Below are 22,251 nucleotides of genomic sequence, written 5' to 3'. Positions count from 1 at the left end.
AGATTTCAATGATGCCCATGGGATGGGAGCATTAGTGATGATTTCTTACCGGGAACTGCTTTTTTAACCCTTTGAAGGTTTTTGCCGTATATGTACGGCGGCGGTTTTCTGTCCCGCAAGGTCTTTGCCGTACGGGTACGGTTTCGATCTTCCGTTTGAAATTTTGCGCCAAAAGAACAATGCGTGCTCACTGGGGGGTGCTGCCACCTCTTAGGACTTACAAGAAGTGTTTGAATTTTGTGCTGCCTTCTTACGGAGATAAGCAGAACTTATGTCTAGCTTTAGCACGGCGGCACAGACTGCGGCAACACCCCTTTTGTAGTTTCGGTTTCGCCGCGTGATTGCAACGGAGTCGCGCGAAACGTGTTTTCTCTTTGTAGGCACTGTTTTGCAGAGGCGGTGAAAGTTGATTTCTATCTTTATTGATGCTGCTCTTAGCTTGCTTATCACCGTTGCTATTCTATTCTATTGAACATTTTCCAGTTGTGAGTGATGCTGTCACCAAAGTACTGTTCCTAATTTTTTTTTACTATTTATTCTCGATTATATACATTTTGTAGATTCAAGATCCGCAATACAGTAATTTGACCACCTGGGAAAGTTTTCTTCAAAATAATTCGACCTTCAAAGGGTTAAGGGGACACCAAAGGGAAGTATGAAGTTCGGCTAGATTGGAAGATTAGTGTCTCCCCGTCATTGCGAAAATGTCATTTCTAACTGGGACTGAGCTTAGATGAGCAAGGGAGTCGTGCGCGAGCGAAAGGCAGCAGTGTGACTTCCTCAGTGACTCCGGGAAAGTGAATTCTTCACCTCGTCGCTTTCACGTGCGACACCATTGTGATGAAATGTACCTTCAAAGTAGGATAGCAGCGCGTTGAGGTATGAGAATGCAAGGCTTAGCTCGCTTCGTATTGTACTCGGAAACTTGAGAACTGCTAACCAGGCACGAGCTCAGAGTGTTGATAGCACTCTTTCAAGTGGAGGGACCGTTGTCAGTGTGAAAGGTGATGGACCGGACCTCATGGCAAATGTTGGTCAAATGTGTAGGGGAATCCCCCAAGGTGGAGTAGATTTGTAATAAGGGAGTAATTACTCATTGACATCCACCCAAGCACAGCCATACGGCTACAAAGGAAAGCTATACAGCTTTCCTTTGTAGCCCTAGGGTGGATGTCAATGAGTAATTACTCCCTTAATACTCATGGCAAATGGTGTGGTGGCGACAGAAGTGCATGTTGTCGGCAGGAAAAGCAATTATTGTTTTCACTGGTTTTCTCTGATTTGGCCCAGGGGTGTTCCTTGTTTGATGTACAAATGTTTACAGTTGTGGAACATTATTCGTTTGCCACTGTGTAACTTTACCTCAGATGTTTGTGTTTGATTTGCTATTGCTTTGCACATTTCACAAAATGATTGCCTTGTCTACAACCATTCCACACACAAAAAAAAGAGAGGGGATGTTTAGTGCCATGAAAATAGACCTCGGGGGCCCAGTTGGGGTTCTTTGCTGTTTTTGTGTCCACCATAAGAGACAATGTTAGAGGTGCTTGTTCATTCGTTGTCATTCCCGCTTTTTGGGCCGACAACCTAAGGGTTAGCCGAATGTCTAGCCTAACAAGGTCTACGAGTTGCAGTGAATGAAAACAGCAAAGCAGTGATTATATCTGTTTTTCTTTGCCTCACGTGGCCCGAAGCCAACTTTGATGCCATAGTCGTCATTACGCTGTTAAAAGTAGAAACCAAAAAATTACTTGCTGGGCTTAAGAACATTCCCCATGATGATCCACGTATATGCTAATGTCCTGCGCACCATCCCAAAATAAGAAATCTTGCAACCAAAATTTAGTGTCTATACACCCTACAGAAGAATTGTTGCAGTCTTCATGACATTGACTGTTACTAGGGTTGTTAGGGACTTGGTGAAGAGTCAACGTATGAAACCTAGCACTCTTTTTCCGTGCAAAAGAGCAGCTGACGTGGACCGCAGGCTTGTCTTTGTGGATACTTATGTTAATTCTAGTAAATTTGTTTTATGAGTGGATTCAATTTCTTCGGGGATAGGGAGGGGAGGTCTGAATTGTGTTGCACCTTTTTCTCCTGGCTGGGCCCAGACTTCACGCAATATCAGGGATACATTTATCGTACATATTGGATACTAAAGCGCAATAAGACAAGCACACTTGAGAAAGGCCTCGCAGCACAAGCGCTTACTAGCAACCAATCCTGTGTGGCCTTTCTCACGTGTGCTTGTCTTTTTGCGCTTTAGTATCCATTATGAATCTATACCAACATGCCCAACTTTTTGCCCTACTTGAGTGTTACCGTAGTTTGCCCCCTACAACTTTCCGATTCCTTCCTGGGTTTCCCGTGCATTGCAAGGGAGTAACGTTGCACGGACTGTGACTGCCCTTTTTAGGTGGAGGCGTCGGATGAAGAGGACCAGGATGGCACACCACTTATGGACAGCTATGAGGACACGGTTCCTGAAAGCACGAGTCCGCCACATTGCCCGCCACATGGTGCAGATTTGAGCAGAGGCCGTGCGCCGACGGCACCCGAGGAAGAGGAGGCAGTACCCAGCTCGGCTGCTGCTGCACATGTCGGCACTGCACAGGCTGGCACTCCGTACGTTAGCACTGCACTCATCGGCACTCCACATGTCGGTACTTCAAACTTCGGCACGGCAAACTTTGGCAATGCACAGGTCAGCAATGCTCAGTTTCAAGTGCCTGCTGAAGCGGAAGAGGCCACCCCTCTTTGCGACAGTGGTGGTACTGAGCTAGTAGAAGAGCCATTAATTGAAGGCCCACCCAGCAGAGCCTGTTCTCAGGCGTCAACAGTCTCCCTGCGTGTGCCAGCATTCGCAGTCAGTGGGGAACAACACCCTGCCGAGGAAGAAGACGAACCTGTTAATGAGCAGCAAGCAATCATCATCAGTGCTTCTGAAGGTGAGCAAGCTTGAGCAGCGTTGAGCACGTGCACTGGGAAATTGCGCGAATGGTTCTTCTGCCGAGAAACGGACTGCTGCTGCTTCTGCTAGTTGCGGCACTGCAGGCTCATTGCTGTGCTTTGTGTTTCTGGCTTCACGTCATTAGAGAATTGGTTCTGAATCTTTTTAGATACGGGTAAGCCCAGCGGCGTCTTTCATGTGTTGCTATGCTCCGTTTCCTACATAGCGGACAACGCTGCCAAAGCTGGCGCGCCTGTTCACGCAGGCTGAGTCTGCGCCCAGAAAATAGTTCGCCATGCAGCCAAAGTGAACGAAGGCATATTTCGTTGCAGCAGATCTCGAATACCGTGACTGGCACCATCCTGCACTTCGTTTTACCTCTTAACATATTTTCATCCTGCGACTGATTCAGTATTGGAGAAGAATGACATACAGCAGAATGATGTGCTGCTGTAAGGCGTATCGCTCTGACTCCATCAGAGCTTAAAAAGTAGTTTATAATGAGCAAAAGTTATAGCCAGAGTTCCCGAGCGCTGATCTCACAGCTATGACCGTCATCTTCAGTGCTACCAGTTCGTTTTATATCTCCTTGTTTTCATCCAAACACTGGCCAAGGCTTCGAGAAGTAATGTATGGTTTTGCAGACGCGCTACTTCCACAGCCTCTGCACAGAGCATTGCCTGCTATGTATGAAACTTAGCATAAGAACCCAATGCGCCTCGTTCTCCATTCCACCCTGCCTGGCATCAGGAAACATCCGAATTCTACTAATAATCGCTGACTGTATTGTGAAAAAGGCTGTCTTGAGCATTTACAGCATGATTAGTTGCCAAGTAAAGTGAGTTAAAGGAATAAAGGGGGTTTGATGCTTGCATGGATTTAGGTACTCGGGAGCACCCCAGAATCATTCCAAGGAATCCAAGGTGTTAGGAGTGTGGCTATATAGTCTGCTTGGTACATGGGTTCACAAACAACAAATGGTGCTATAGAACAGGACAGAAGGTTGTGTTGTCTCCCTTCTGCTGGCCTGTTTTTTTTGCGCCATTTCCTGTTTGTGAATCCAGGGGCTCCGTAGACTGCTGTTTGAGAACCCCTGCGTTTGGGGATGCTGATGCCTCTCTGTGGGTCAGTGCTCCAGCTCGTAATGATCCGTTTTGTTTGCTTTCAGCCTCGGAAAGTGAAAAGGAGGAAGAGGAGGAGGAGGAAGAAGATGTTGTTATTTTGTCGGACACCTCCTCAGAAGCGCTGTTGGAATTGCAGCCTACTCGCGTGGAAAGCCCCGAGGCCAGCTGGTCGAGGAGCTCTGGCACGAGCACCAGGGAGACTGCGGCACCACTGGCGGAGCTCAGTAATGTGCAGCCGTCGCCGGAACCCCTCGAAGTGGTGCGTGGGCCCTCAACAGGGTTGATGACGCCAGCGGCCGATGTGGAGCACCTGCAGGTTGAGCGGTCTCTTCCCAACGAAGCTCTCTGCCCTGTGGAAGAGGGAGACCTGTCCCCAAGATCGGGCGGTTTCCGTCCAGAAGGTGCACCGATGTCGCCAGAAGAAATGCACTTTGAAGACAAGCCTGTACCTGTCAACGAGTCTCTTGGCTTCGTTCCAGTTGTGGATAGTCCTCTTGTTGAAGGCGGGGGAGGAGTCCTCGTCAGGGCAGAAAAGGAAGCACCTGATGCTGCCGGTGCTTCTCTTCCTGTGATCCGCATCACTGCTTTGGATCGCCCCCCATCGCCGGCTGATGTCCCATCTTCGTCAGCAGCAAGCTCAGAACAGCCAGCTCCAAAACACACTGCATCTGAAGCGGAGCACGATGAAAGTGATGCAGAAGAAGCTGTAAGGACGCCCGAGCGTTCAGGTGAGCCACCCTGGTGGCGTAAAGTTGTGACCTCTTCCTACAACCTCAGGGAAAGGCGGAAGACTGCTTCGGATGAGGAGGAACACGGTGTGGCAACTGCGACACCACGTGCATCACGAAGGAAAAGTGGTTCTGTGCCACCATCTCGCAGGTTGCCAGCTACTCCAACCAAGGCTGGGCACAGCCGAGAGTCGGAAGCGAGCCCCACAGGCAAGGCATCACCAGCACGCAAGACAAGGGCTGCCAGCGAGGAACCAGTATCGGCACACAGCCGCACTAAGAGGGCATCACAGGGCCCTGCTGGGAAAACATGGGCGGCCCGCAAGAGCACAGGTACACCTAGCACCAAGCGTGCAACGCCAAGTCCAAGGCGGAAGTCGGAGACACCCAGTCCTAGAGAAAGAAGCAATGTGAAAGCCACCTTGGCCTCTCCACAGAGTGCACGTAAGAGGCTGTCCACCCCCAGCCCTCGCAGGCAATCAAAGACGCCCAGTCCGAGAAGGGCAGGGGTAGCCAGGAGGCAGTCTGCAACGCCCAGCCCCAAACGACAGCCGCCAACCAGCCCAGGGAAAGCACGTAAAGAGCGTGCCACTCCAAGCCCTGCAAGGCAGGAGTCAGCACAAGATGCAAGGGGGCAGTCCAGAGTTGGCAGAGCCAGGCAGAAGACACCAGTGAAACGAAGTCCTGGAAAACAGACTGCTCAGACACTGAGCCCTGAAATAGAACCACGCATGCACAGTCCTGCCAAGGACAGCACTCCGGGCCCTTCAAAGACTACGAGAGTCAGGCGGCGGTCTTCTTCCGCAAACGTAGTGCAGGAACGACTGCCAGTGCCAAGTCCTGTTAAGGACAAAACACCGTTACAGAGGATAAGGGGCAAGCCTGCAGGAACTTCCTCTTCTGACGATGATATCAGAGAGCCTGCACCAACAGCACCTCAACGTAGCTCTTCTCGTCTGGCTCCAGAGAAGCAAAAGACTCCCAAAGAACATGCGTCATTATCACTCAAGCAGAGTCCCCGCAAGCGAACTTCTCGGGCCTCAAGTCCCACACGGGGGTCCCCTGTACCTAGTCCTGCAAAGAAAACCACAAGGTTGCTGCAGCCTTCCACTTCTGCGAACGCCCAGGAACGCTCACCAGAGCCAGATTCTAGCGAAGACGAAGTTCCCAGCAAGAAGCCAGGCAGCAAAACACCAAGGCGTTCCTCTGCCACTGGCAGTGAGAAGGAGCTGCTGCCTACGTCAGTGCGACGCAGTTCGCGCCTGACACCTCAGAAGAAGCATAGTCCTGAAGGGCGCACTGCAACTCCACCATCCAGAAGTGGTTCTCGACGCAGGTCTTCCTCAGCAGCTAGCGCCCACCGTGCTCTCGAGACCATTGCTGAAGGTGATGGTGCTGGAAGTGACGCAGAGACAAGTCCTCACGCAGGGAGTCGAAGCCACTCGGGCAAGCCTGGCCAGACTACGCAGCCGAAAAGAGCGCCTCTGGCTCGCCGCAGCCGTCGGCTCTCTAGCAACGCAGCGCTGGACACAATTGCCGAAGCGCCCGACGCCGAAGCAGAGCAGGAGCCGGAGCCAGCCTCCACGGCGACCCGCAGCCAGGGCTCCACTAAGCGCAAGGCCAGTAAAGACGCGGAGCCTCAGGCTGGAGATGCAAAGTCACCGCCACATGAAAGGCAGCCGTCTTCAAGGAAACGGGCCAAAAGAGCAGCTGGTGAGCTACCACCACCTTTCTGTTAGCTGTGTCTCGCTTGCGGCACTCATCTTAAAGCTGCTTGCTCTGTTCAGGACCATATTGCCACACAGCTAACATTCTGCCAGTGCCACCGTGTGACTGAACTGCATTTCTTGTGCACCTGGTTAGCCTTCTTAGCACTGTCACCCTGGGTCTTTTTCTTCCCTGGCTGTCACTGCTGATCTGCAAGCCCATCTTGTAAACATTTTCTTGCTATGTCTACCATTTGTCGGTGACAGTAGTTTAATGTGCGAGCATGTTGTTCAGTTGTGTCCCAAGCAGCTACCTCCGAAAGCATTAATGGCCCAGATAACCAAGGTGGTTTGTTCTAAGGAAGGCAAAGTATCCACTTACTTACCCCTCCTGACTGAATGGCCCTATCTCAAATTCAGAATTTCAGCAGCATGTTTCGCTCCTCTCATAGGTTCAACATTATGCAAAGCACAAGTAAATGTTGCCGTTTTTGTGAAAGGTGTTTTTCTCGTGCCTTGTTTATGCACTTTCGTAGTGCATGCATTTGTTTTCCCATTCTGTAATGCTTGCATTAAATGTCCCCATGCATGTGCGCATGCGCTCTTGAGGGTTAGGGGCTTGTGCAATGCAGCCCAGGCTGATTATGGTGGGCTGCGTTCTTGGAAGCAACGGATAATGACATGCGCGCACTGATGGCATTTATCACTTTTCAAACATCGATGTGGCAAGCAGCTGTTACTTGGAGAAGGGAATCAAGAGTGTTCAACTATATAGAGGAGGTGCAAGTGGTTATGCGATTCTGACCTTGCAGCTTAAGGAGCGCACACTCACACTGTTAGACCAGTAAGAATTTTTTAAAAAGGAAAGAAAATGCAGCTCAGTTTTAAGCTGTTTAGCTGCTGGTTGGCTAAGTTAGAACAACCACATGCCCTTCAAAGTAAAGGAGTGCTGGAAGGCTCTCAGTGGTGTAAACACTAGTACCATATTTAATTCCTTTATTCAGAGCCGCCACACACCTTCCACCAGCCAGAGTGCAGTACACACCCTCTGCAGGAATGGATATACATGTACCGCCATTTTCAGAAGTACTAGTAGTTTTCTGCGAAAGAAACGCAGGGGCTTTTGTGAAAGTTTTGGTACATATTCTCTCTAGACCTCAGGATTTTGTTTTATGGGTACAGAATATTGGACCCAAGTTGCTGCAATGGTCACCTATGTGGTATTTCTTTAAAGGGATAGTGAACAAAAAATTGGTCCCCGAGATTTGTAGTGTAGTCCAAATGGTAGCTGTGGCACTGGGAGTGGCCAAAACAACTCTTTTGAAACATAAATGAACCGAAAGTAATTATTTTAATGAATATTTCTCAAACCGTCGCACCTAGCTGCCACTGTGAAAGCTCCGACAGTGCCGGATGTGACGTCAGCCCTGCCTGTCGCAAGCTATCACCAGCACAGACCGCACGAAAGTGCACGTGTTTGACATGCTCTTACTTTATTGTACAGTCCATTTCATTCGGCTTCCTTATTTCCACTCTTCAATATTCTCTGCCTGCATCTCGTGGGTGTTAAATTTGGCCTACTACTTGCCTGATTCAGTCAGAACATTTAATCTGAAATCCCGATCGTCTGCAGTGGCGGCAACCTGAGAAAGCAACATTTCGCTGAGGCAATTCTGGTAGCGCCATCTTGCACCTGCCAGAGAAACAAGCGGCACAGTCTCGCTCTGGGCAGGAACTAGCTTGCAATGCTTAACCTGACCCACAGAAACTACATCTATATGTGGCTTCCATAGTATAATACTGCACCTAAAGCACTGTTTGACCTTTTGGAGTCACCGCACGTTCATGAAAGGTTCAACATAAACGCTCGTAAGCACAGTATAAGACGGGAAATCCTCAAGTGTGCACTGCCAGCCAGCTTGGCAACGATGCTGCTTAGACTAGACTTGACATCATGTCCACCCGCTTGTATCCAGGAGCGCACTGAGTGCGGCCCAGCGGCCACCCATGAAACACCAAAAATACACATTCATCAAAAATAACCACAATGATCACTGTGTACTTGAGTAAGTGTGTCTTACGAATGACAATGTGGGGCTATCTCAATATTTTCTCATCTTTGTTCAGTAGCCGCCGCGGTGGCTCAGTGGTTATGACACTGGGCTGCTGACCCAAAAGACGCGGCTTCGATCCCGGCCGTGGCGGTCGAATTTCGATCGAGGCCCGTGCACTGTGCAATTTCAGTGCACGTTAAAGAACCCCAGGTGCTCGCAATTTCCGGAGCCCTTCACTGCAGCGTCCCTCATAGCCTTGGCTACTTTGGACATTAAACCTCCATAAACCATCATTCTTGTTCAGTATCCCATTAATGAACCACCGGTTTACATAGAAAAACCAGAGTAGGGCTTCAGCTGCGGCTTCTCGCGTGATGGGAGGCCAGGCACCACCGTGTTGTTGGTGTCTGTACATGCGCCACTTGCTTGGAAGTGTGCAGGCTGTCTATACTTGCCTTTCAGTTTCAGATGCTGAAGGTTACGAGCTTGTCCAGCCTGCAGGGCCTTCTGGTGAAGGTCAGTGAAGTCATCATACAATTTGCTTGCATGAGACCTTACGTTTGCCTGCGAGAACAGCAGTCTTTTATCCGCCTGCAACTCCGTCCCAAAGCTGCACGCTGCAACGCTGCACAGAGGGGAGTGGGGAGTGGGCAGTGCACTCCACTTCTCTAATAGGAGTGCCAAAGGGTCCCTTCCGCCACGCCTTGTCATTACAGTAGAACCCGAACTCAGATATAGCAAAGTGAAACGGCAGTCCCATTTCGCTTCCCATAGACAACTACTTTTTTTTTTTTTTTCAGATATAATTTTTTTTTTTTCCAAAAAGAAAAACTGCTGTAGAAAAGAACGTCTGGCCATGGTGGCGTACCTGTCGCGGAGTAATGACATCGCAGCACGCGCAAAGTTTAGGGTCGCGAGGCAAATAAATACCGAATGCACATTTTGACAGGGCTTCACCTCCAAGCTCGGAAGCTGTGAGGAGAAGCCAACTTCTTAAAGCCCGTGTGGCAGTGCTAGACATGCACGAAAAAAAAAGTGAAGCTGGTTGTGAACGCAGGAAGGAGGAGGCACGCATCGCTGAGAAAGGGAAGATGGTAAAAATGCAGTGAATAATATGGAAGGGAAGAAAAGGGGTGAATATTCGCAGCACGGCAGCGCGAAGCACAGGGAAGCGGCGGCAAGAAATGAAGGTGCGACGGCACTGCGTGATCAGTACTGCCGCGCCTCAACTGTGTCACTCGTTTAACTGTTGCCTCTTAACGATGCCATAACTGTTGTTTTCACATGAAATCAAGCTCGCGTTATATTCGTAGCCACATTGTATTCATACAAATGGAGTACTTCCTCAAGACATAAACAAAATGGAAAATGTGATGACATGAAATGTGACAACTGAAAATAATTTTCACATAAAGGGACAGTAAGAGCGGGATGGAAGGTATTTGTGTTTTTTTTTTTTATAAACCAATACTTTGTGCTTAGTAAGCAGCGGGAGAGCATAGTCAAAGCTGTGCCATCACCAACAACTGATATGGTAAAGATTTTCGCTGGTCCGAGTCACTTTACTATAGAGGGGTTCTGCTGTATTGGATTTGCCGATTGTCTTACCTGCGCAATCGACCCCTACCTTGTTGCTCCCTGTGGTTGCGTGCATAGGTGCATCGTGCAGTTGATGTCAGATGAATAAGCTCTGTAGAACTTTTGTGCTAGAAGTTTTCAAGATACTAGAAGCTGTGCTAGAAGTTCTCAAACAGTGCGGAGCAAATGTTGCACATGGGTTTCTAACTGATAAGTTGGCAGTAGTAATTAATAAGATTCAGTGAACTCCTTAGCACAACGATTATCTGTGACAGACAATAGAAGCGTGGAACGAATCATATTTATGTTTGCAGTATGGGGATTCCCTGTCAAAGAGTAGCTTCCAGTTTCGAGACAGGTGCATGATTGACAGTGCATGCACCTGAACAGCCCCGGGGAAAGCAGTGCTGTCTTACTTTTGGCCACGATAGTGGAAGCTCTTCTGTCATGCAAAGGAGCTTCTGAAAGCTGTCCATTGCACATATAGCGGGCCACAGCTGCCTTGAGCCACAAAAGTGGCCGATGCCATCTGGCTTGAAACGTATCAGGTGGCGCCCTCTGTATAGCTGCGCGTTTTGGATTGATTTCGACGGGCCCGTGAATTGCAGGCCCCGAGACGAAGCCACCCGCGAATGTCTTCTCGCCGCCTGTCACTCGGCGCCGCCAGTTGCAGAAAGGCGAAGGAAAGTCTGCTCCTGGTACCAAGTCGTCCCCTTCCACTAGCAAGGAGGACACCCCGAAAACGTGAGGTTTGCCACATTTTGTTCTCTCTCTTTGTTTGCATTCCCTGGTGCTGACGTCACTGCAGTACCCCTCCGTTTGCTTGCATCCTCACCGCAGCACTGTTGCATGCATGTCTTGTCTTCTCGTGTCCCAGAGCAAAGAGGCTCCTCCTGATTGAGAGGTGCATTGTGTACTAAGGACAGCACTGGCACATTGCAGAATGCTGCCTATTTCTGCCTACCACTCGCACTCATTCACAGGATATGTGCTTTTGCTTTATTTTGCACAAGCTTGCCACAATGACTGCGGCAAGGCTTTTAAAATGCAGTGTAGTTGGAGTGAGACAGTCCGGTGCATGGAAAGAGCAGGTTGTTTGTTACCCGTGTTCCACCCAGCTTGAAGTGCATAGTTATGCGCATTTAGTATATCGCGTTGAAGAAGCTGCCCTGCATAATAATTCAGTTACTCATACGTGCAGGCTGTGCCCGCTAGCAAAAGGTACTGAAGGACCGCAGAATTCATGAAACACGCTTTGTGGGGGTTTAAAATAGGGGAGATATAAACACGTTCTCCCCGCTTAAGCGCGGCTGACACGGTTCAAAGCCGTGCGGACCCCACCCTGTGGTCGCGAGCGCTACCGAGTGCACGCCGACCACGGCGGGCCTTGCTCTGCGGGAACAAAGGAACGACACACTGGCTGACACACACAAGGCATTTATTGCTATAACAACAATAACGCCAGCTAGCAACAAAATACACTGAGGAATCGAGGATGTCCGACTCACCAGCACGGTTACGAGCGAACGTTCGCCCACGCTAGGGCAAAGGGAAGCTCCGAGGCCCGACGGGTCGGGGTGGCGGGAGTAAGTTCCAACCACGAGAGGCCCGCGGCAAAGAGCGGAGCGGCGTGCGGAAACGTCAGCTTGCGTTCCCGGTCCCAGGGAGAAGAGACCCTGTCGCTCCCCGCGAGCGCGCAGCAAAACGCCATCCGTGGCGCTGGTGTCGCTGCGACGTGAGCGCCCTCCCCTGTTAGTTACAGTAACCCAACTGAGAAGAGTGCGTTGCGGAGGAGCTAACTACAGTAGGGGGTGCAATGCAGGAAAGTGAACGCAGGGGACTAAGGCGTCCCCACAGCTTCACCGATAGACTGCGGAATGGGCCACGCAATGTCCATCCCAAGAGATGAGGCAACCGACACTACCACCCTTCCCGTGGTCAGCATCCCATGGGCCTTAACGCTGACTGTAGCAAATGTTTGTTTGTTTGAAAAGAGACACAGAAGGAGCGTCTGACAGACGTGCGAATGACACCGTCATAGGAATATCAAGGTGGCATGGCGGGCAGTACAGATGCCGAGGTTCATAGCCAGTGACGGTCGACGCAGCCTTGCACACTCGCCATTGGTGTTGCCGTCTTTCGCATAGCAGGTGTTTCGAGTCATGCACACACACGTGAAGAGTAGTTTTTTAATTATATTTGCCATGAACAAACACAGTCTGCAGTCGGCATTGGAGACAGGCTTATTCCTTCTCTGCCACGGATATTTTAATGTACTAATGTACTAGCTGGCAAAGGCCATTGCTGCACCATTGCTCAGAAATCATGTCGTCGTTGCCGTGGAAATGCTCCCCGTTCAGCGTGTTGTTAGTGCAAGGAAGCAGAAAAGGGTCGCTGGATTAATTTCCGGAGCCCTCCACTACGGCGTCTCTCATAGCCTTAGTCGCTTTGGGACGATAAACCCCATAAACCAACCAACCAACCATCATCAAGCAAATAAGGCAGATGAAGCACAGTGCACAGCGGCATTGTCATGCAGCCTTCAGGGGTTTGTCCTTAAAAGTGATTAAGTGAGAAATGCACAAGTGGAACGAGCAGGCGAGAAGACAGATGACCAGGACAAGCTCAAACTTTCAAACATGCTCAAACACTCAAAGTAGTGAGATGAAGTGAAAAACTTCAAGAAACCCAAGCCAAGAAGTTCCTTATCTGGAAGCACCACTGAAGGAACACCAACGTATGCGTGGTGGCCTGTGCAAAGTGTTACCAAAGCCTCAATCAGTTCTCATTCTGAATGCCTGCTGCTGCTTCCATTTAATTATCGTTGCTTCATCGGAGTGAGATAAACAGTTTCGTTTTTGCAGCATGCAGGAAAGAATGCTTGATGCTTGCAAGTTTTGCTTAAGTGCTAGGCCTTGAAGGAGAGAGTAGCCCTTAGTGAACACAGGCTTGTTCGGCATCACATCTCCACTGTCTTCATTGTGCCTTTGGTGGTGAGGGCAGGTCAACTTTATTGTTACTTCTTTTTCTTCGCCCACCGTAAAGTGTGTTTTGTTGTTGTCTTCTGGAAGGACTCTCTACCCAGCAGCAAGGACACATCAGTGTCGCAGTTGTCACTTTGCTTGAGCAAGGCTTTGGCTTCTGCACACATCAAAATCTTGGATTGCTTTTGAGCACTGATGCTGAAAGCTTTGCACCTATTGCAAATAATCGAAGACAGACTTATTTGGGTGTAGGTTGGGATGGTTTTAATGGATGGCAGCAGTTTTAGAAAGACTCTCCTCCCCGGGCGCAAAAGGCAGATGCTCTCATTCATTGGTGTTTTAAAGGAAGGACGGATCGCAGCATGTTCCTTGTTCAATTTAGGTCGGCCACGATTCTAAGCTGACACCCTAAAGTTGAAGGCGCAATAAAAAGAAAAACTTTCCTTGAATGTAAGCTGGTTGCAAAATCAATTGAGAACGTCAGCAGGGACAGCACGCAAACGGCATTTATTTCCACGAGCCTGCTGCTGCTCTCTCATCCTCCGCATCGCTGACCTCCTCATCACTGTCCTCTTCGTACAGTGCACAATCTTCTGTGCCGTCAAGTGCATTGGAATTGCTGCACTTTCGGAGTGAACGCGCAAGCGAGCTTTCCAGGATGTCATCCCAGGCTGCAGCAGTCCAGCTAGCTACAACTCCTGGCAACGCACGCTTGATGCGGCCTATTGGAGTTGGCTTGTGTGTTTCACTGGTCTCCTGCAGTGCCCCTCTCTCTTGCCAGCTCTTTCTTTGGCCTGTAGCACTTCTGTGGTCATTGCAAGTGCTGCTGACCTCCGCGATTTCATGAACTCTGCCATTGCCGATTCCACTTTGGTGTGGCGGCCTTTCTTCGGGCCCGTGAAGGCCGTCCTCATTGCGGCACAAGCAAAAAGTTCATCGCGCTGCCCCCTCCCATGGCGGACATTCTTTTCATTCACGCCAGTCCTGACCAGCTTGCAGCTTTGAAGACTGCTCTGCAGTGGCCACGGCAGCACTATAAGGACACCGTCTGGTTGGTGCCATGGTGTCGGTGAAAAACCATGTGTGAGGAATTTGCGCTGCCGTGGAATGTGCCAGCACCACCACACAAAGAGAAGGCAGCCAGTGCTCTTGTGTGATTTTATTGGCACCAGCTATGGATATTAATGGCTACAGTGCCATTTTCTCTTGGCATTTCGTGGCGGGCGCCACCTACGTGCTTTTTTTGTTTTTATGTGTTTTTGTATTTTATGAAGACAGCGATTAAATCCTTGAATCTAAGCTGGCCTGAAAGATTCATATCTCACGATTTAAAAAAAAAAATATCTGCACAGATTCGATTAAATGTGGTATTGCCTTTGTATTAGTGGTGCATTTGCACCACACCACTGATAAGTGGTATAGCTAGCTCTCTTTCATATAATTATGTGGCAGTGGTTGAAAGGTGACCTTTTTGAACAGGTTACTTTGTGTTTTGAGAACCTGCAGAGAAGAGGCTGTTTCATAAAAATAGATCTGTGTTCTATCGCAGCCAGGAATGTGTTGTAGGCAGGCGGTGCTTTTCAGGCCCAGGGTCGCACAATCTTGTACTCCCATCAAGCGTGCAAGTTAAGTGCGCTTCTGGAGCATGTGCTCTAGCCCCTCGAGTGACACTTTAGACTACGCGGTGCTAAATGGGGAAGCAGAGTGTCACTTGTAGTAACCAAAAAATGGCAACGGACAATGAGCGGAATTTTTGAAAAAGCAGATAGGAAAGTGAGAACTTCTGAAAGTTGATTGTTTGATACAATACAACAAACAGAACAAGCCTAAATACTAAGTTTGTATCAAAGAAAAGGTAGACGAAATTAAAGAAAAGCCAATACAAGCCAGTGAGAGTTCATAGCCTACCCAGCACTTTGACAGCAAATAACATGGCGGTGTGCAGAGGAATTGCATCTGGCATCATTCCTTTGGTATGATGTTTTGCTTGGTGCTGTAACAAAGAAATCTTCTTTTAAAAACAGTGTTACAAGTAAAATAGATTTGTGAGTGCTTTTTACGCGTTACACTTTGTGCCTTTGAAGTTGTCATTGGCAAAGGCTACTACACACTTGGTCAGCGAAGTGCGTTTATGGGCCAACCTGAATGCACTCTCCTGCGAGTGACGCTCCACTTCTTGGGCCGTTTAGCTTTGCCAGGGTGCACTTTTGACAAGGGACACTCCCTATACTTGTGTGCACTTGTGTGCTTGACAGAGGGGCATCAGGCGGTCCTTAGGTCACGCTCTTTGGGTCAGTCTTGACCAGGTCGTCTACGGGCTTGGGGGCAAAATTTGCTTTCATTTTCCACTTCGGCTTTAGCGACATTCTGAGTCATCTGGGCTCTTGTCGTCCTCAAATGTGGCTGCCTGTGCGATTTCTCGGTTCAGTCAAGTGCTGCTCTGCATTGACAGCGAAGCACCGTAGTGTTTCAGGTGTGGTAGCCACTGGCTGTCTCTCTAATCATCCGGTTCCGTCAGACAGCTGCAGCACTACTTCCCACCTAGCGTATGGATGCATAGGATTGAACATACCGGTCATGGATGGTGATGGGTGACTCATGATGACAGATATTAGTGTGGGCTTAAAAGTAAATAAGAAAAAAGTGCCCTGCCCGCACCGACTCATGATGACAGATATTAGTATGGGCTTAAAAAATAAATAAGAAAAAAAAGTGCCCTGCCACTCATGATGACAGTGAAAAACATGCCTTCTCTTTTTGTGTCATTGCAGCCGGCGTCATTGCATGTTTTTGTGTCACTGCGGCACTCTCTGAGACAGCGCCAGTTTCCTTAACGGGCCCCTGACCGGGTTTGAGCATCTAAAATGAAAGAGATCAGTGGGTAGCAAAGGAACATACTGAGCAGCTGTAATTGCCTGTGCAAAATATTAGAGCTTTGCGCCTCTTGGAAAATAGTGAAAATTCAAATTGGAGCCTGTTTGTACTCCCTCGCTTGCTCAACAAAGCTAATCTCCTTGTCTGCATTGGTGCCAGCCTAGCTCAGAGCACTTGGAAAGTTTGTTTTTTTCCCTTGTATATGAATATATTTCCAGTGGAATTTGCGGTGCCTTATTTGGTATGTTCTGGTATCAACTTCGACACATTGCGGGACTACTTTTGGCTGATACCCCTGTGACACGGCCAGTTTCAATGGCTATCGAGATTTTCGATCATTATCGAATTCGAGGGAGTTGTGGTTGGTCCTGCTACACTGCAAATCTCAGTGACCATTGAAATGGTTCTCGCGTCTTGCGCCAGGCTAGTGTGGCGCCACAATCGCTGCGTTCGGTTTCGCGCAAATAACAAAAATGTTTTTATAAAACTTGACGAAATGTTGAAATACACTTTTTTGCAGTCATAAGGCGCGTTTACACTTGTCCAAAAATTTGGCGTGCGAAGCGGATTCGCTTGCCGCAAAACCTCTGGACCTGTTCCCATCTGTTGACGCCCGGGCAAGGTGGAACTGCTGCGCCGCTGCTGTATCTCGCTTTTGCTCGCCACATCGCCGCTTGCAGCGTACACAGATACAGTGAGAAAAAGGCATAAATTAGTGTTGTCTACGTACCACAAGCGTATGCATGCTTACGTGCGCTAAACGCAAGCGCATTCCCACTTTTAGTTCAGCGTATACTAGCACAGATGCAAAAATAAACTCAGCCTACAGTGGCTCCATCTGGTTGTCAGGACGGGAACTATTGCTATCAACCAACAGACTCTTCTCTTAAGCCTAGCAGCAGCAGAATCGTCACTCTAAATAAAGAATAAAGCAAATTTATCACATACATTTTCTTATAGGCAAGGTGAGACGAAGCAAAAGACCAGTGCCCCATATATAACCAGTGAACGGACTGAAAAAGGCAGCAACAACGAGAATTCAGACCGATGCGAGTGGTCCGGCTTTGAAAGGCGCCGCCATGTTTGTTGCTGCACGGTGGAAATCGGCCTGGACCGATCGTGTTTTTTCGATGGAGAGCATAAAAATACTGCGCTGCAAGCTATACTGATACAATGTTTAAATTATTGTGCAGACTAATAGTTTACTGCTTGCATTAAAGTTTGAGAAAATAATGTTTGTTCATGCTTATGTATTGCGCACGATAGTGCGCGTTGGTGCCGTTCGAAGAAACGCTAGCAACATTAGTAACGCTCGAAGGCCCTCCAAATCTCGATAGAGTTCCGTGTTGTTCCGTTGACTCGATAGACTATTTACTCGATGGCCATTCAAACTGGCCATGTAGCAACACTCGATCGCCTTTGAGCCGATAGACTATCGGTTCGAGGGCCGTCGAAACGCCCCTGTGACAGGGGTACGAGGTTGCCAAGAGTGGTAGCTAAAAGCAACCCCATGCTTTGAACTCTGGAAAGTTTAACCTACCTGAAATTCCTGAAGTCGTCAGTGGCGCTTGTTTTGCTTTCTGCTGCAGTATTTGCCCTCCGACGTGACCAGGCCTGTCTTGACACGGTTACAAGAAGCCCCTCACTGGAACGTGTTTGACTTCATGCCAGCTCCGCATGCATGCATGCATGTTGAACACGCATGTTGAGCGCCGTTGCCTGCTGCTTTGTACTGCGCACTTGCACGAATGGGCAACCGACTTCAACGGCCTCTTGCAGGAAGCAACGGAGGCGCGTCATGATAGTGCCCATGCTCTCGCGGACGCCCGAGCCCAGCAGAAGGACAGCCGCAAGCGGCACTAAATTCCAGAAGACGCCCAGGCAGCCGGCGGTTCGTTACAAGCCCAAGCGGAGGCAGCCAGCAGTCCCAGTGTACCCAACAACCCCATCGCCATCCGCCAAGACTCCCAGCACAACAAGCAAGAAAAGTGACGAATAGCGGCTGTGCTTCTTTTCAAGGGTCGTGCAGATTGCTGCCGTGTTACTTGAGGACCAAATTGGGCTACAGCAGGAGTGCAGTGCAGACGTGCAGCTTGCACACGGCCTTGAAAGCTCTCTTGTAAAAAGTTTTAACGAGGTTTTAAATGTACTTACACCTTCTGCTCTTAAACACAAAGACAGCTTGTGTGCACTACTTAACTCCCCATCGCGAAAGAAGATTTGAGTAATTGATGCACTGTATTTGTGATGGAACTGTGTTTGTCAAGTTACAGTGTCACAGGCTCGGTGACAGCTGCGTTTTAGACATCGGTTTAAGCACTACAGTGTCGCTGAATATAGTGCACCAGATTTTCGCATGTTTCAATTACGCCCCACCTTCCACATCTGGTGACTGAAGAGTGAAGAATCCACCGATGGATGAGAGGTAGGCTGTTTGAAGCGTAAGGGGCAGCAGGTGCCAGAGAAGCTGTGTTTAGGGCTAGCGGTCTGGGCTAGTCGGCTCATTTTTCTTCGAAGGGAAAAGCAGCGAAAGAAGCAAGGACAAGCGCTTGTTTTGTTGTCTCTTACACTTTGCATTTGTTGCATTTGTTTGCATTTGTCTGCCAGTGATGCCGACCCGCTGCAGTCGCGAAGAATTGTGGCCCCAAAGACGTGTTCTTTTACATGCTTTTGTTAGCAATGCTTGTAGCACCATCTGTGCATTTTGAAATCCTTTATGCGTGCCATCGAATCGTGATGAGATGCTCAGAGTTTAGCTGTTTTTGTGAGCTGTACGGGCTTGTTGCAGTGATCGCACTTGTCACTGATGCATTCTGACAGTAAGGGGTGGTGTGGTTGATGCTGTGCTTAGTAGAGGGAGGGACATGGCATTATGGTATTGGTGGAGATTGTTTTTTTGTTCTACTTTAAATGTCCCATTATTGTTTCACTTTTAGTTTTTAAGGTATGTCGCCACCTTTTTTAAAAATTTAAAATTTTGACCATTAAATTTTTATTTCACATTTACCTTAAACATTTACCTTATAAAGGGGACGTTAAACCCCATAAACCAAACCAAACATTTACCTTATAAAGCACCATTTTATATGATATTCAAAAGCAAAAAAGAGTGAAAAGAGCCATGCTGGCATTTATTATTCACAAAAAATTGCCCAAACATGGCTGTTATGCAAACATTCATAACTAGTGAATGAAGAGCAGGAATTGTAAACTTTTCGGCACAGAGTTAGCCAACCAACTAGGATCTTTGCCATCTGATAACTGAGTAAAAAGTTATAGCAAAAATGCTAAAGAAAAAAAAAATGTCATTTTTGCCTACATTCCTTGACATAAAACATGATTATATCAAAACTCACCATTCGATTTCATTTATCCTAGTTCATTGCACAGGCTAGTAACAAAGGAACGAGCGTGCAAAGTTTCATTGAAAAATATTTATTCATTTGGAAGTTATCACTGTTTGCGCAACATGAAAGTGCGAGAAATTAATCTTGTTTTTCTCAAAACTTTTAAGTTTTTCAATCCTTGTAGAAACAAGATCATCATGCCCTAGGAAGTTAAAATCCTCCAGGTTCATAGCTAGGGCCCTCCTTAGCTGACACGAGCTCTTTTGGCATTTGTTGCTGCACGTATTTTCTTGCGCAGATGTTTTGCCTCGCCCGTTGATTGATGCTGGGCCTTCATCGGATGCTAATGGTCACTGGTGCAACATGCTAAGAGTGTGGTGGCCAGATTCGATGCCTGCTTCAATCAAAATATCCGCTGTACTTCTGCTGCCATCATTGAAGGACGAAACCGGTAGCATTCAAAACGACAGCGTAAAGTGCGCGCAAAGTAAACAACTGAGTCGCTTGTAGCATCTTGCATCCCCCTTGCGGAAATTTAAAGCAATGTTTAAAAAAAATTAAGCCTTACAAATTGCCTTTGAATAATCCTTTACATATCAGACTAAAACTAAACAGAAAATTTTCAATATACGCCGCTGATTATCGCTGAGTTATCATTTTCTGTTACCAAACCACATCAGTTTCGGTTTCAGAACTGTTCACCACCTGTTCGAAAGTTGGCTATAACTTTGAACAAAATAAGATACGAACATTATTCTTGCTGCAAAACATTTTTTAATGTTTGGGGATTCCCGAAATATAAAGAAAAAATGTCAATTTTACAAAAGATTTTTCAAAGGTGGCGACATACCTTAAGGGAACAGCTTCTACAAGCAAAGAGGCAAATACCTGGAAGGTGTGGCAATAAAGCTTTTTGCCTATTCGTGCATGAAATTAGACGATATTTGATGTACATATGTAATAAATTCTGTTGATATCGCAATGTGGTTGTCAGTTCTAATGTAGTGTATCTTACACTTTTGAAGGTACAGAAATTGCAATTTCCTGGATTCGTGGAGTCAGCTTTGTGGTCGAAATTTCCAGAGCCCTCCACTACGGCGTCTCTCATAGCCTGAGTCGCTTTGGGACGTTAAACCCCATAAACCAAACCAAACCAAGCTTTCCTGCGCAACAAAAACCCTTTCACCATAGCATTGCAGACTGTCCCAGGGGGAGAAGTTTGGTGCGGCGTTAAGATTTCTACACCGCAAGCAGCAAGCTCAGCTGCTTTTCACGCTTCCTTTACAACGGCAACGAAGAGGGCGAATTGTGCCGTAATCTGACAATAGATGTTTCTAGTGCTGCACCTTATTTCTGCCCCAAAACTATGCAGAGAAGCTGACTTCCAGAGTTTTGCAAAAGGTCCATTGCAGTCTTCTAAAAAAGTTCATTAAATTTTATTGATATTTACTCACTCTTCACTGCATCCTCTGCTGTCAAGAACATCAGTGTTGAAAAGCTGTGCTGACATCGCACTAACAAATAGAATGACAGAATAGTGGTAGCCCTCACTCTTGACAAAGTGACGCCTGACATGCATCATGCATGTGTGAAAAACCATACAAGCATGTTTATTAGCTCGGAAGTCATCCTGAAAATGTGCCAAGATTACATTTGCATTGCTTACAGCAAGATTTCTTTTTCTCTGGGTGCATGCAGCTTTGTTGTTTTTTTTTAAGGGGGAGATGACTAAATCTTGGTGTCACTTAATCATTATTGTGTTCGCTCATTGTAGTTCTCAACAAAATGTGAAAATGAACATATCCAATAGGAAAGAAAAATGTCATATTTTTGGAGTAACTGGTTTGCACCTAGTAACTTGGACACTAAACTTTATGTTGTGCAAACAAAAAAACATGGTGTTTTAGTCGCTTTAAACAATTTGTTTATACAGATTTGTTCATATAGGTCTGTTCCATACAATGAAATGGATACTTTATTCTTATGCTCCCAACATGCATTTAGAAATAACCTTTTCGATAAAGTGCAGACAGGCCTTCGTGATAGCAGGGGGCAACGTTCGTAGACGGTTTCAGCATCATAGCTGTGCGGGGGAGGTGGTGACTGCTGCAGGAACCAGTGGCACTGTAGTCGAGCTTTTCTACATAGTCTCCTGTTGCGGCAGTTTCATCGCAGTACTGACAGACTACTGGAATTTTCAAGCTCTGTTTAGCGTGGATGATGCTCGCAGTGATTGTGAAGACTTCTTTGTGGTGAAATGTGCGCACTTTGCGACTTCAAGCGAGTGTTACACGTCATCCTGCTTTGGGCCCGGCTGCACAACTGGCAACAGAAACGATGCCACCGGTCATCATTTTTTCACACTGCCTCGCGGTGACAGCCAGTTTAAAATTTGGGCGCAGATATACTGCGTGGCGAGAAAGCTGTCTCGCACATCTCGCGTATGTGAGCATCATTTTGAGGCTGACAATGACGCACACTGTCAATGGGAAACAGGTGAGAATTCCTCGCGGGAACTGCACAGTGCTGTCCCTGGACTTTTTCTCTGTCCTCCGGAGCGAATCATAAAACCAAAAAGCCTGTAGATCGAGGAGCAGTGCAAAAGGTGCCGGTGTGATTTGCGATGTCAGTGCACATTAAAGATCCTTAGGTGGTCGGAATTATTCTGGCGACCTCCAGCACCTCTTTCTTCTTTCACTCCCACCTTCCTCCCTTCCCTTACGGTGCGATTCAGGTGTCCACCAAGATGTGACGTACTGCACCATTTCCTTTCCTCAAAAACCAATTTTCCAATTTTGTTTTCAATGCAGGGAAAAAAAAAGAAAAGCATGCTTCCACGCAGGCTAAGTCTGGAGATCAGGCTAAGTCTGGAGATCATTGTATCGACAGTACTGCACGGAATTACC

General features: G+C 47.8%; 1 protein-coding gene across 7 annotated transcripts in view; it reads left to right on the top strand.

Annotated features, from left to right (window-relative positions):
* Positions 1-20,327, top strand: part of LOC149370645 (uncharacterized) — a 79,967-nt gene extending 59,640 nt beyond the window's left edge. For 3 of the 7 annotated variants that reach the window (XM_089562480.1, XM_089562494.1, XM_089562476.1), the window contains exons 34-38: positions 2,417-2,948; positions 4,119-6,515; positions 9,025-9,078; positions 10,749-10,884; positions 17,778-20,327. In XM_089562480.1, the coding sequence (XP_089418606.1) occupies positions 2,417-2,948; positions 4,119-6,515; positions 9,025-9,078; positions 10,749-10,884; positions 17,778-17,997 (3,339 nt within the window). In that variant the 3' untranslated portion in view covers positions 17,998-20,327. Of the gene's footprint in view, positions 1-2,416; positions 2,949-4,118; positions 6,516-9,024; positions 9,079-10,748; positions 10,890-17,587 lie in introns of all 7 variants that reach the window. The other 4 variants (XM_089562484.1, XM_089562502.1, XM_089562508.1 and 1 more) reach the window with 4 other exon arrangements.
* Positions 20,328-22,251: the final 1,924 nt, after the last annotated feature.

This window comes from Amblyomma mixtum, chromosome 1 (genome assembly GCF_055824585.1).
Source record: "Amblyomma mixtum isolate Tamu chromosome 1, ASM5582458v1, whole genome shotgun sequence".
Classification (NCBI taxonomy): Eukaryota; Metazoa; Arthropoda; class Arachnida; order Ixodida; family Ixodidae; genus Amblyomma; species Amblyomma mixtum.
This window is presented reverse-complemented; position numbering and strand designations above follow the sequence as displayed.